The sequence below is a fragment of the Sapajus apella genome, unplaced genomic scaffold (assembly GCF_009761245.1).
Source record: "Sapajus apella isolate SASKATOON/1434 unplaced genomic scaffold, GSC_monkey_1.0 scaffold42, whole genome shotgun sequence".
NCBI lineage: Eukaryota > Metazoa > Chordata > Mammalia > Primates > Cebidae > Sapajus > Sapajus apella.
This window is the reverse complement of record NW_022436982.1, coordinates 7,199,055-7,211,207: the sequence shown is the minus strand read 5'-3', so window position 1 is coordinate 7,211,207 and position 12,153 is coordinate 7,199,055. Positions and strand designations below refer to the sequence as shown.

Genomic DNA, 12,153 nt, shown 5'->3' with positions numbered 1-12,153 from the left:
TCAGCAAAGTCTCAGGATACAAAATCAATGTGCAGAAATCACAAGCATTCCTATACACCAATAACAGACTTAGAGAGAGCCAAATCAAGAACAACTGCCATTCACAATTGCTACAAAGAGAATAAAATATCTAGGAATACAATGAAGAAAGGATGTAAAGGACCTCTTCACCGAGAACTACAAACCACTGCTCAACGAAATAAGAGAGAACACAAACAGAAGGAAAAAGACTCCATGTTCACAGTTAGGAAGAACAAATATTGTGAAAATGACCATAATGCCCAACGTAATTTATACATTCAACCCTATTCCCATCAAGCTACCTATGACCTTCTTCACAGAGCTGGAGAAAAACATCTTAAACTTCATATGGAACCAAAAGAGAGCCTGCATAGCCAAGACAAGTTTAAGCAAAAAGGACAAAGCTGGAGGTATCACTCTACCTGACTTCAAACTATACTACAAGGCCACAGAAATCAAAACAGCATGGTACTGGTACCAAAACAGAGATATAGACCAATGGAACAGAACAGAGGCCTCAGAGGCAACATCACACATTCAAAACCATCTGATCTTTGACAAACCTGACAAAAACAAGCAATGGGGAAAGGATTCCCTGTTTAATAAATGGTGTTGGGAAAACTGGCTAGTCACGTGCAGAAAGAAGAAACTGGACCCCTTTCTGACACCTTACACTAAAATTAACTCCAGATGGTTTAAAGACTTAAGGCCTAACACCATAAAAACCCTAGAAGAAAACCTAGGCAAAACCATTCAGGACATAGGCATAGGCAAGGACTTCATGACTAAAACACCAAAAGCTTTGGCAACAAAAGCCAAAAGGGACAAATGGGATCTAATTAAACTCCAGAGCTTCTGTACAGCTAAAGAAACAATCATTAGAGTGAACCAGCAGCCAACAGAATGGGAAAAAATTTTTGCAATCTACCCATCTGACAAAGGGCTAATATCCAGAATCTACAAAGAACTAAAACAGATTTACAAGAAAAAAACAAACCCATTCAAAAGTGGATGAAGGACATGAACAGACACTTTTCAGAAGAAGGCATACATGAGGCCAAAAAACATGAAAAAATGCACATCATCACTGGTCATTAGAAAAATGCAAATCAAAACCACATTGAGATACCATCTCACGCCAGTTAGAATGGCGATCATTAAAAAATCTGGAGACAATAGATGCTGGAGAGGATGTGGAGAAACAGAACACTTTTTATACTGTTGGTGAGAGCGTAAATTAGTTCCACCATTGTGGAAGACAGTGTGGCAATTCCTCAAGGACCTAGAAATAGGAATTCCATTTGACCCAGCAATCCCACTACTGGGCATATATCCAAAGGATTATAAATCATTCTATTACGAAGATACGTGCACACGTATGTTCACCCATCGATGACAGACTGGACAAGGAAAAAATACCATGTAGCCATAAAAAAGGATGAGTTCATATCCTTTGTAGGGATGTGGATCAATCTGGAAACCATTATTCTCAGCAAACTGACACAAGAACAGAAAAACAAACACCGTTATGTTCTCACTCATAGGCCTGTATTGAACAATGAGAACACATGGACACAGGGAGGGGAGCATCACACACTGGGGTCTGTTGTGGGGAAATAAGAGAGAGACAGTGTGGGATAGGGAGGTTGGGGAGTGATAACATGGGGAGAAATGCCAGCTATAGGTGACGGGGGCGGGGATGGAGGCAGCAAACCACACTGCCATGTATGTACCTATGCAACATGTTTTTGTACGTGTGCCCCAGAACCTAAAGTGCAATAAAACACATATATTTTTTTAAATGTACATTTTCTACTCTGTGGTTTCAAATAAATTACCCTATAACACTCCTACCCAGCAGCATTCTTTTAGAAATGAAAAAAATTCTGTATTTCTGGTTAAGTATATACTTCACTATGCTACTACCCCTGGTAACCTCTTATTTGTACTACTGCCTATGCACGAGTATTTCTTTTTCTTTTATAATTTATTTTTTTCTCATCTAGCACAACTCTTTATATTCCTCAGGAAAAATGCTAAGCTTTGCAAAGAACAAGTCATTCTCTGGAAACTACCAAAATAGTTAATTGTTTTAAGCAACGTGCATCAATATATGCTCAAATTAATAGGTGAAAGTTTGATGTACACTAATAAAATAAAAAAATAACAATTAGCATGTAGCTTCTTGACTAGTCAGCATCCCAAAACTTTAAGTATTATTTTTTTTTTTTTTTTTTTTTTTTTTTTGAGACGGGGTCTTTCTTTTTTTCCCCAGGCTGGAGGGCAATGTCGCGATCTCGGCTCACCGCAACCTCCGCCTCCTGGGTTCAGGCAATTCTTCTGCCTCAGCCTCCTGAGTAGCTGCGATTACAGGCACGCGCCACCATGCCCAGCTAATTTTTTGTATTTTTAGTAGAGACGGGGTTTCACCATGTTGACCAGGATGGTCTCGATCTCTTGACCTCGTGATCCACCCGCCTCGGCCTCCCAAAGTGCTGGGATTACAGGCTTGAGCCACCGCGCCCGGCCCGTATTATTTTATCATCCCAATAATAAAATAATACATATTTATAGGTAAAATACGTAGACTTACATAAATTGAACATAACTATCTCATCTGTGAAATGAGACTATTATTCCCTAACAACAGATACACAGATTAATTTAATGAGATCAAGTGTTCTATGCTGTTAATATAGAAACTGATGGAATGCTTAATAAATAAATAGTGAGGATCATGTATAGCATATTCAAAATCCAAATAAGAGTGATTCTGCTTCAGTTTGGCACTGCTACCGTTCTCTATCTATGTGGAGTAGTTTTAAAAAATCATCTTAATCCTGAAAGTAGTTAATGCCATCTTCCTATATACCAAAAGGACCAATCATTACAAGTACACAAATAAATCTTTTTATAGCACTGAATGATTTTATAAATAAAACACACAAAAAACCAGTAACATCCTTGACATAACGAATCATCAAAGGAATAACAAAGAAATTTTGAAATAAAAATGAAAGTTTTTAAACTTACTGACTGACTAAATCAGATCCCATCTTAGAGCCATCCTCTGCCTCCTCTTCCATATCAGAGTCCATTCCATTGTCACCTTACAAATGAAAGAAACTACTGAAAGGACACTTTTAAAAAAGTTACAATGGTGTAATCATTACATTAAAAAAATCATCTTTAAAAGTGATGCAGATTAAAGAACTTTATACGGGGTCAAAATTTGCATTTTTAATTGCTTGTATTTAAAATACTTTTTTCAATGCCTTATGTATTTCTTATTGTTTTCTTTTTATCTATTATATAAATGTATACAGACAAGAAATGTGTGCATATATACTTATACACTATATACATATGTATGTATCTATTTCCAGAGTTACAAAATTCCAACAAACAATTTTACATTTAAAAATGAAGCTATTTGGCCCCGCGCAGTGGCTCAAGCCTGTAACTCTAGCACTTTGGGAGGCTGAGATGGGCAGATTACCTGAGGTCAGGAGTTCGAGACCAGCCTGGCCAACACGGCAAAACCCCGTCTCTACTAAAAATACAAAAAAACATTAGCAGAATGCTGTGATGCGTGCCAGTAGTCCTAGCTACTTGGAAGACTGAAGCTGGAGAATCGCTGAAACCTGGGAGGCAGAGGTTGCAGTGAGCTGACATCGCACAACTGCACTCCAGCCTGGGCGACGGAGTACGACTCAGCCTTAAAAAAAAACAATGAAACTATCTCTGGAAACTTCATGAAAGGATCCAATTTTTGTTTCTTCTCCTGTCATGTGAATGTGAAAATCCTTGCAAAGTTCCAAAAGAAAAAATAAATGGCCGAAAGTCCCAAATTCTAGAGGTGTAAGTATCACAAAGAGTAGTCATACTTCAGGCAGACAAACAAATACTGATAAATTGCATGGAAGCATTCTAACTCTATACTTGGGTCTTATTAGAGAATAAACAGTATGCAAAAGTCACTAAACAACGTAAAAAATCTAAAAAAGAAAATTAAAAATATTTTAAGGGAAATCTTTGCCTTTTCAATAATTAATTTTTTAACAGATCTTTGGTAAATATTTTTTACTTCATTTTCTTACACTCTTATCTATATACACTTGATTTGGAAAAACAACATATTAAGTGTATTCTTGAACTGCTATTCTTATATGTGAACCGTATTTTTTAGTACAAATAGAAGTAAAAATACTCTTCAATGATAACTCAATAATAAAATTAAAGTTACATCCAAGTAGGAGAAAGATTACCTCAGGATTTATGCTGAATACACCATTAACTAATACGTTACCAGAATGTAAAAATATGTATTCTTACCCTCAAGAATCTTCAAAATTTTTTTTTCAGACAGGAGCTCTAACTGTTCCTGGCATAGTTTTTTAATTTCTTCTATTGAACAGTTCTAAAGGAAATGACATTTTAAAAAATGCATTTATGTAACACAGCCCCAGTGTAAACTGGAAAATTTCAATCACAAAAATTTAAGTTAGCAAAATCTTACAATAAAATAAATTAAAGCCTCAACTAGATTCAAATACATCTTTCCCTGGGATGAAATCTGAAACACTTCCAGTTAATATGGGAAGATTATAGATTTGATGGTAATACATAAAGCTGTATTTATTATCAAAGAACAAACTAAAGAGAGTCAGTTTCCCAGCTATTCTTAATAGCAGCCTATTTGTGTTAGGTAATTATTCTAAAGGCTTAAATATTCAAGTCTTGTATCTTTAGATATATGACCTCGAGCTTAACTTGAGTGTCAGAGGTCTATTTCTACAACTATAAAATTAGAACAACAAATATTTCCCTAAATAATTTTCAAAAATAATTACATAAAAGTACTTGCGAATCTAATGAAATATAAGGTATTATCAACCATTGTTGTTTGTTGTTACAGAGCAGCGTGCTGTGACATTATTTCTTAAAGCACCAGAAAGATTATATGTCCAATTTAGTTACTCCCATTCCCTGTACTTAACAGAATAATCTCCACAGGGTCAACAAATTTCTTGCCTAAACATTTTTTCTTGGCAAATTTTTAAATAAACAAGGCTGTTTATGATTCTCCATTTTACAAAATATTTTCAAGTAGCTTGTTTCCGATACAAACATCCAATTAAAAACTGCATTAAGGCCGGGTGAGGTGGCTCACCCCTATAATCCCAGCACTTTGGGAACCCAAGGGGGACAGATCACAAGGTCAGGAGTCGAGACCAGTTTGGACAACATGGTGAAACCCTGTCTCTACTAAAAATACAAAAATTAGCCAGGCGTGGTGATGCACACCTGTAATCCCAGCTACTCAGGAGGCTGGGGCAGGAGAATTGCTTGAACCAGGAGGCAGAGATTGCAGTGAGCCAAGATTGCACCACTGCACTCCAGCCTGGGTGACAGAATAAGACTGTGTCTCAAAAAAACACGCATTAAGTAAAACAAACAATTGCTACAAAGAAAATTGTATTTCTACATATGTATATAGTCTGATGTGTAATGAAGTACCTTTAACACATCAGGAAGCATCTTCTGTAACTTCTTCTCTCCTATGATACAGAAGCACTGCTGAAGCATTTCTTTTTTGTCTGATATATAGAAACTAACTGGTTTCAATGAGACAGTCAGGTCCAATCCACCTTCTTCCAGGTCACTGTGTTCTGCCAAGAATAATTCTTTCTCCAAAGCTGGCAAAATATATTTGCTTTCCTAAAGTTAAAATAAAGAAACATTAAATACTACTACTTAAAATATAAAGAATATGTATGACATTTTTATTTAATAAATTATTCATCAAAAATTCTCAAATACTTTGCACAATTATTTATCTAAAACCACAGGAGAGAATATTTAATTGTTCAATATTCTTTGATTTTCCTCTCCAAACCGCAATTAACTCAAGCAGTAGCTATAAAAGGAAGAGATATTTAGGATACACAAACAAAAGTATACTAAATATTGAAAAATTTCTTAAAGTTTAAATTTTTTAAAAATTAGGATATTCCCCTAACAGGCCATTCACCCAAAAGTTCTATGTATACATTATCACTGTACTTCAATTCATATAAATAGATTGAAGTAAAATAGTTACAAATCACAGATATTATGCAGTAAATTAATATACTTACCAGGAGCTGTCATCATTTTTAAAATTTACATGATCATAATGAAAGTAACCAATTTCAGTAATTTAAGATATTTCTGTCCATTTTACTCTCTCCCAACTGTATCCAGTCTCTCCAAATCCATTCTATAATTCTATTCCAAACTGCTACAATGTTTTGCCTAGGTTACACCAAAAGCCATTAAATGGGACTCTCTGAATCTAATCTGAGGTTTCCTTGTTTTGTATACTGTTAGCAGAATGGATCATATAAAATGTGTATGTGTGCATCCTCCCCATTGCTCTTAAGGTAATATGGCCTACATGGACTTCATGCTCATTCTTGTGTTCAGGACACAATCTCCTTTGAATTACTGCACTGTAACCTATTCTCCTTCTTTCAGCTCATATAGGCAGGCCTTCTGCATACCATTTTCCTAGGACAGTCTTTCCTCTCCTTTCTCTATCACACTTACAAGATTAACAAATTCAGATAATTCAGACAATTCAACAGTCATTTTCTCTGGAGAATCTTCCCTGACCAGAGGTCAGAGAGTTGTTTACAAAGCAGTTTTAAAATGGGTCACTCTTAAAGAATACTATGATAATTAGACTGAAAAAGTAAAAGAATTAGTACTTGTTCTAACAGCTTACAATGTAACGATGCAGAGAAACTGGAATCCTCATATACTGTCAGAAGGAGTATAAAATTGTGCAGCTACTTTGGAAGCTAATTTGGCAGTTCCTCAAAAAGTCACCATATGACCCAGCAATTCCATTCCTAAATATACACTCAAGAGAAATGTAATGATACATCCACACGAAAACTTGTTCTTAACAGCATTACTCATAATAGCCAAAAGGCAGAAACAACACAAATGTCCGTCAAGTGATAAATGGAAAAATGAAATGTGGTATAGTGGTACCTATACATATGTGGTACCTATGTACAGCTATACAAAAACAAAACGAAATGTGGTACAGCAGTCATAAAAAGGCATGAATCTCTGTGATACAAAGGAATAAACTTGATATGCTACAATATGGATGAACCTTAAAAACATTATGCTAAGTAAAAATGTCAGACACAAAACACCACATATTATATGATTCCCATTCATATAAAATGTCCAGAACAGGAAAATGTATACATCTATAGAATTAAGAAATAAGTTAGTAGTTAAACAGGTATGGAGCACAGTAGGGGTGAGCATTGAGGATGATAGCTAAAAGTAACACATAAGGTTGCTTTCTGGAGTGATGAACATATTTTAAAATTGACTGCAGTGATGGCTGCACAACTCGGTGAATACACACAAAATCACTTAACTGTACATGTGAAGTGGGTGAACTGTATGGTATGTCAACTATATTTCAAAAAAATAGGGAACTCAATACACAACAGATACAATAGCACTCTAAAGTTTGAGATGTTATCTACATGCCTAATATGCAACCTTTTCTTCACAAATACACACATATTTCATTAGAAGATGGGTTTAATTCTGTATGCAAATGTTTTCAGTATTCAATTGACCAATGTTGTTGGTCTCTCTATCATAATGGAGTGTTAGAAACTGGGATGGGCGAGGTAGCTCACGCCTGTAATCCCAGCACTTTGAGAGGCTGAGACAGGTGGATCACCTGAGGTCAGAAGCTCGAGACCAGACTGGCCAACATAGTGAAACCCCATCTCTATAAAAAATACAAAAATTAGCCAGGTATGGTGGTGGGTACCTGTAATCCCAGCTATTCAGGAGGCCAAGGCAGGAGAATTACTTGAACCCAGGAGGTGGGAATTGTAGCGGGTTGAGATAGTGCTAATGCACTCCAGCCTGGGTGACACAATGAGACACTGTCTCAAAATAAATAAATAAATAAATAAACTATTTAAAATAAGAATGTGATCTCCAAAATTGAATCTAGGTGTGGCAAAACTTAATAGATCTATATTAAAAATTTTTTAAAGAGTTTTTTTTTTTAATCACCCTAAAAAACTCCACTAGACCCAGATATTTCTAACAAATGTATGAGAAGAAAATATAAACCATTCTGGAACACACCAAAAAGACAAAAAGCCTCCTAACTCAATCCATTACAAAAATAAAAACCACAGGCTGATCTAATCTAGAAACATTTACATCAAATTAAAAATAGGTTGATGGCGGTGGCTCACATCTGTGATCCCAGCATTTTGGGAGGGCGGATCCCGAGGTCAAGAGATTGAGACCATCCTGACCAACATAGTGAAACCGTGTGTCTACTAAAAATAGAAAAATTAGCTGGGTGTGACGGCATGCTCCCGTAGTCCCTGCTCCTCAGGAGACTGAGACAGGAGAATTGTTTAAACTTGGGAGGCAGCAGTTACTCCACTGCACTACAGCCTGGCGACAAGGGGAGGCTCCACTGCCGCTGAGGTGGCTCGTGCCTGTAATCTCAGCACTTTGGGAGGCCGAGGCGGGCGGATCACCCAAGGTAAGGAGTTCAAGACCAGACTGACCAACATCGAGAAATCCAATCTCTACTAAAAGTACAAAATTAGCCAGGCGTGGTGGCGCACGCCTGTAATCCCAGCTACCCGCGAGGCTGAGCCAGAATAGTCACTTGAATGCGGGAGGCGGAGGTTGTGGTGAGTCGAGATCGCGCCATTACACTCCAGCTTAGGCAAAAAGTGTGAAACTCGGTCTCAAAAAACAAAAAGAAAAAAAGTAAAAATACTGAATTCCAACCAAGTACAAGAAACTCAACAAACTAAAGAGAACTTGTTCCAAGACTCCAAAGACTGTTCGACATCAACTAATTTATCAACAAATTACATTAAATGATTAAAGGGAGAAAAAGTATGTGATCATCTCAACAGAATGACAGAAAACCACCTGATAAAACTCTAGAACCATACTGAACTAGGAATTGAAGAAGAATTTCCTAACCTGGTCAAAGATATTTCAAAACCTGTAACAAATAATTTCAAACTAATAATAGAGTGGTTAGATACAAGAAAAATACATAAAAATACATAGCCCATGCTTCCTTAATTCCCAACTTCCAAATGTAATGTTGGCCAGGTGCGGTGGCTCACACCTGTAATCCCAGCACTTTGGGAGGCCGAGGCAGGTGGATCATGAGGTCAGGAGTTCGAGACTGGCCTGACCAACAGAGTGAAACTTCATGTCTACTAAATATGCAAAAAATTAGTAGGGCGTGTTAGAGAGCGCCTGTAGTCCCAGCTACTTGGGAGTCTGAGGCAGGAAAATCGCTTGAACCCCAGAAGCGGAGGCTGCAGGGAGCCCAGACTGCGCCACTGCACTCTAGCCTGGGCGACAGAGCAAGACTCCGTTTCAAAACAACAACAAAAAAATGGAATGTTAAAAAATATGAGAATACAGAATAGTCTCATAATCTTGCAATAGGAAAGATCTTTCTAAACAACACACAAAATCCAGAAGGCTCAAGAAAATATTCGCTTTGACTACAAAAAAATATCAAAGGCAAATTAAAACAAAGAAAAAAAAAAGACAAAAATAAAAAAAATCAAAGGCTTCAGAACACCCTGGACAAAGTTGTAACAATATTTGCAATACACTCTACATAAAAATTAGAACCAAGGCTTTATGTGAAAATATTTGAAACTTATCAGTTAAAAGTTGAAACACTGAAGAGAAAAATGAGCAGAGGATATGTACAGGAAAATACATAAGAAGGAATCAAATGGCAAATAAAAATACAAAAATGTTCAATCTCACTAATCAGGAAAATAAAATCAAGCACAATATTAATTTGACCCATTAGTCTGGCAATTTTTTTTTAAAAAATGGTTATCAAATGCTAGTTAAGAATTTCGGAAATAAGTATTCTTATATATGTGTATTCTTATATGTATACTGTTTGGACTACAAATCTGTAAAGTCTTATCTGGAAAGCATTTGATGGCATTCACTAAGTTTTCTCATAGCATAAGCCTTGACCCAGGAATTTGAGTTCTCACACTCTCCCAACATAACTCTTGGTAGAAGATATATAAACAAAGGTATTTGTAATGTAGTCACAACAATACAAAAAAACCTGCAAACCTAAATAGCAGTAAAAATATAAAATACCAGGAAGTCACTAAAAATAACAAACCACGTATAGAAAGAAACCTATCACAACAATGCAGGCATTCAACAGCTGGAATAACACTACAGCTTAAGTGTAGGAACTTAAATACACATATCTGACGAGAAGCAATGGAAAGAGGCTGCATATCAAAATATTAATGGAGAGGCAAGAATACGCTTTCCCTTTATTTCCACATTGAATAAATTTAAAGTACATATTCATTCGTTTTGAAATGAATTAAATTTTTTTTTCAATCGGTGTTATCTTGGCAGATTAGTTGCATATAAAGAACATGGCTTTTGTAGTCAGATATTTGGATTCAAATCTAGGAGCTATTAACAAATTCTGTGATCGTTTAAGTAAAGTTTCTTAATCTCTTTGGACCTCAATTTTCTCATCTCTAATGTGGCGTTAACCATATCTACGAAAAGGTGAAGACAAACGGAGAAGTGTTTGGCTAGCAAGGGCAATGAAGGCTAGCCTCCAACTCATACTCTTCTGGGAGACTGAAATCATTGGAGTGGAAGGAGCCAAGGGTGAAAAAAAAAAAAAACAAGTCAAGTGATCAGGAAATCCAGAAACTTGAAGTTCAAGATTCAAGATATGGATGGGAGTGTGGAGCTCACCAGGACTTAGGAACATGAACCTCAAGCACGGACGACCTTGGGATCGCCGCGCTAGCAGTAAGCTCCAGCCGGCGCCCCATCCCTCTAGTAGCCTAACTTCTTCAAAAAAGCAGCAGCTCCAGGAAGCGGCGAGAGGGGCGCGCACGCACCTGCTGCAGGGAGCCCGAGACGCTGGAAGAAGAGTCGGTACTCCTCCGCTTCCGGCGCTCGCTGCGCTCCACGCTGCTCCCACCCCAGCAGCTGCCGGCGCTTCCACCGCCGGTGACACTTCCACTGAAGCTGGCGTTCCCACAGCAGCTGACGCTCCCACAACCACCGGCGCTACCGCAGCCGCTAGTGCTTCCACTGCCGCCGCTGGCCAAGGCAGGTATGAGGTCCGGGGCCGCGAGCGCCGCGGCGGCCTCTTGACTGCTACGTTTGCGCCGTTTCTCCCGGGAGGACTTTTTCCCCGTCATGATCCCTTTGCTGCAACCATCGGAGGAAAGTACGCGGTCTCCGGTGCGACTGAAGGCCGACTCCCGCAGCTGTGGGCTGCAGGCACTGGCGTCGCAGGTTATGCGTCACTTCCGGCCGTGTCGCAGAACGTGGTGAGGCGTTTTTGGAGGGGTGCCAGAACCAGTTGCCCTTCCTCCTCCAGTCGCGGAGGTCGATATGAGTGTGTAGTGAGTAAGCCTTGTAGTCGGAGTTTGGTTTGTTTTGTTTTTATATCTCTACAAAGGATAGAGGGTACTTTTAACTTAAAACGTTTTTAGTGTTTGTCAGTTTACAATAAGGTTGAAGTATGGTTGCTGATTCTCCATTTTCGTTTACCTCCAAATCTTAAGCTATTAACGCTATAACAGAAAGAGAATTTAGGGAAAAGTTGCATCTCATTTTCATCATCACCTGGGCAAATTACTTATTTGTTGCCTAGAATCTAAGATGGACAAGTAAAGGACTTGAGTTCATTTTTGAAAATTGACAGTGGAACTGGCGTGGTGGCTCACACCTGTAATCCCAGCACTTGGAAGGCAAAGGCGGGTGGTTCACGAGGTCAGGAGATCGAGACCAGCTTGGCTAACACTGTGAAACTCCGTCTCTACTAAAAACACAAAAAATTAGCTGGGCGTGGTGGCATACCCTGTAATCCTAGCTAGTGGGGAAGCTGAGGCAGGAGAATCCCTTGAACTTGGGAGGCGGAGGTTACAGTGAGCCGAGATCATGCCACTGCACTCCAGCCTGGGTGACAGAGTGAGACACTGTCTCAAAAATAAAATAAAATTGACGATGGTTCACAGATTTTACGGGTGGATG

At 38.2% G+C, this 12,153-nt stretch overlaps 1 protein-coding gene across 2 annotated transcripts in view; it reads right to left on the bottom strand.

The window, feature by feature from the left end:
• CAAP1 (caspase activity and apoptosis inhibitor 1) overlaps positions 1-11,425 on the bottom strand; it is a 58,421-nt gene extending 46,996 nt beyond the window's left edge. Inside the window, exons 1-4 of one of the 2 annotated variants that reach the window (XM_032300017.1) lie at positions 11,010-11,425; positions 5,542-5,742; positions 4,357-4,441; positions 3,055-3,130 (exon numbers count right to left, since the gene is read on the bottom strand). In XM_032300017.1, the coding sequence (XP_032155908.1) occupies positions 3,055-3,130; positions 4,357-4,441; positions 5,542-5,742; positions 11,010-11,315 (668 nt within the window). In that variant the 5' untranslated portion in view covers positions 11,316-11,425. Of the gene's footprint in view, positions 1-3,054; positions 3,131-4,356; positions 4,442-5,541; positions 5,743-10,860 lie in introns of both variants that reach the window. The other variant, XM_032300019.1, reaches the window with a different exon arrangement.
• Between the last annotated feature and the right edge of the window lie 728 nt (positions 11,426-12,153).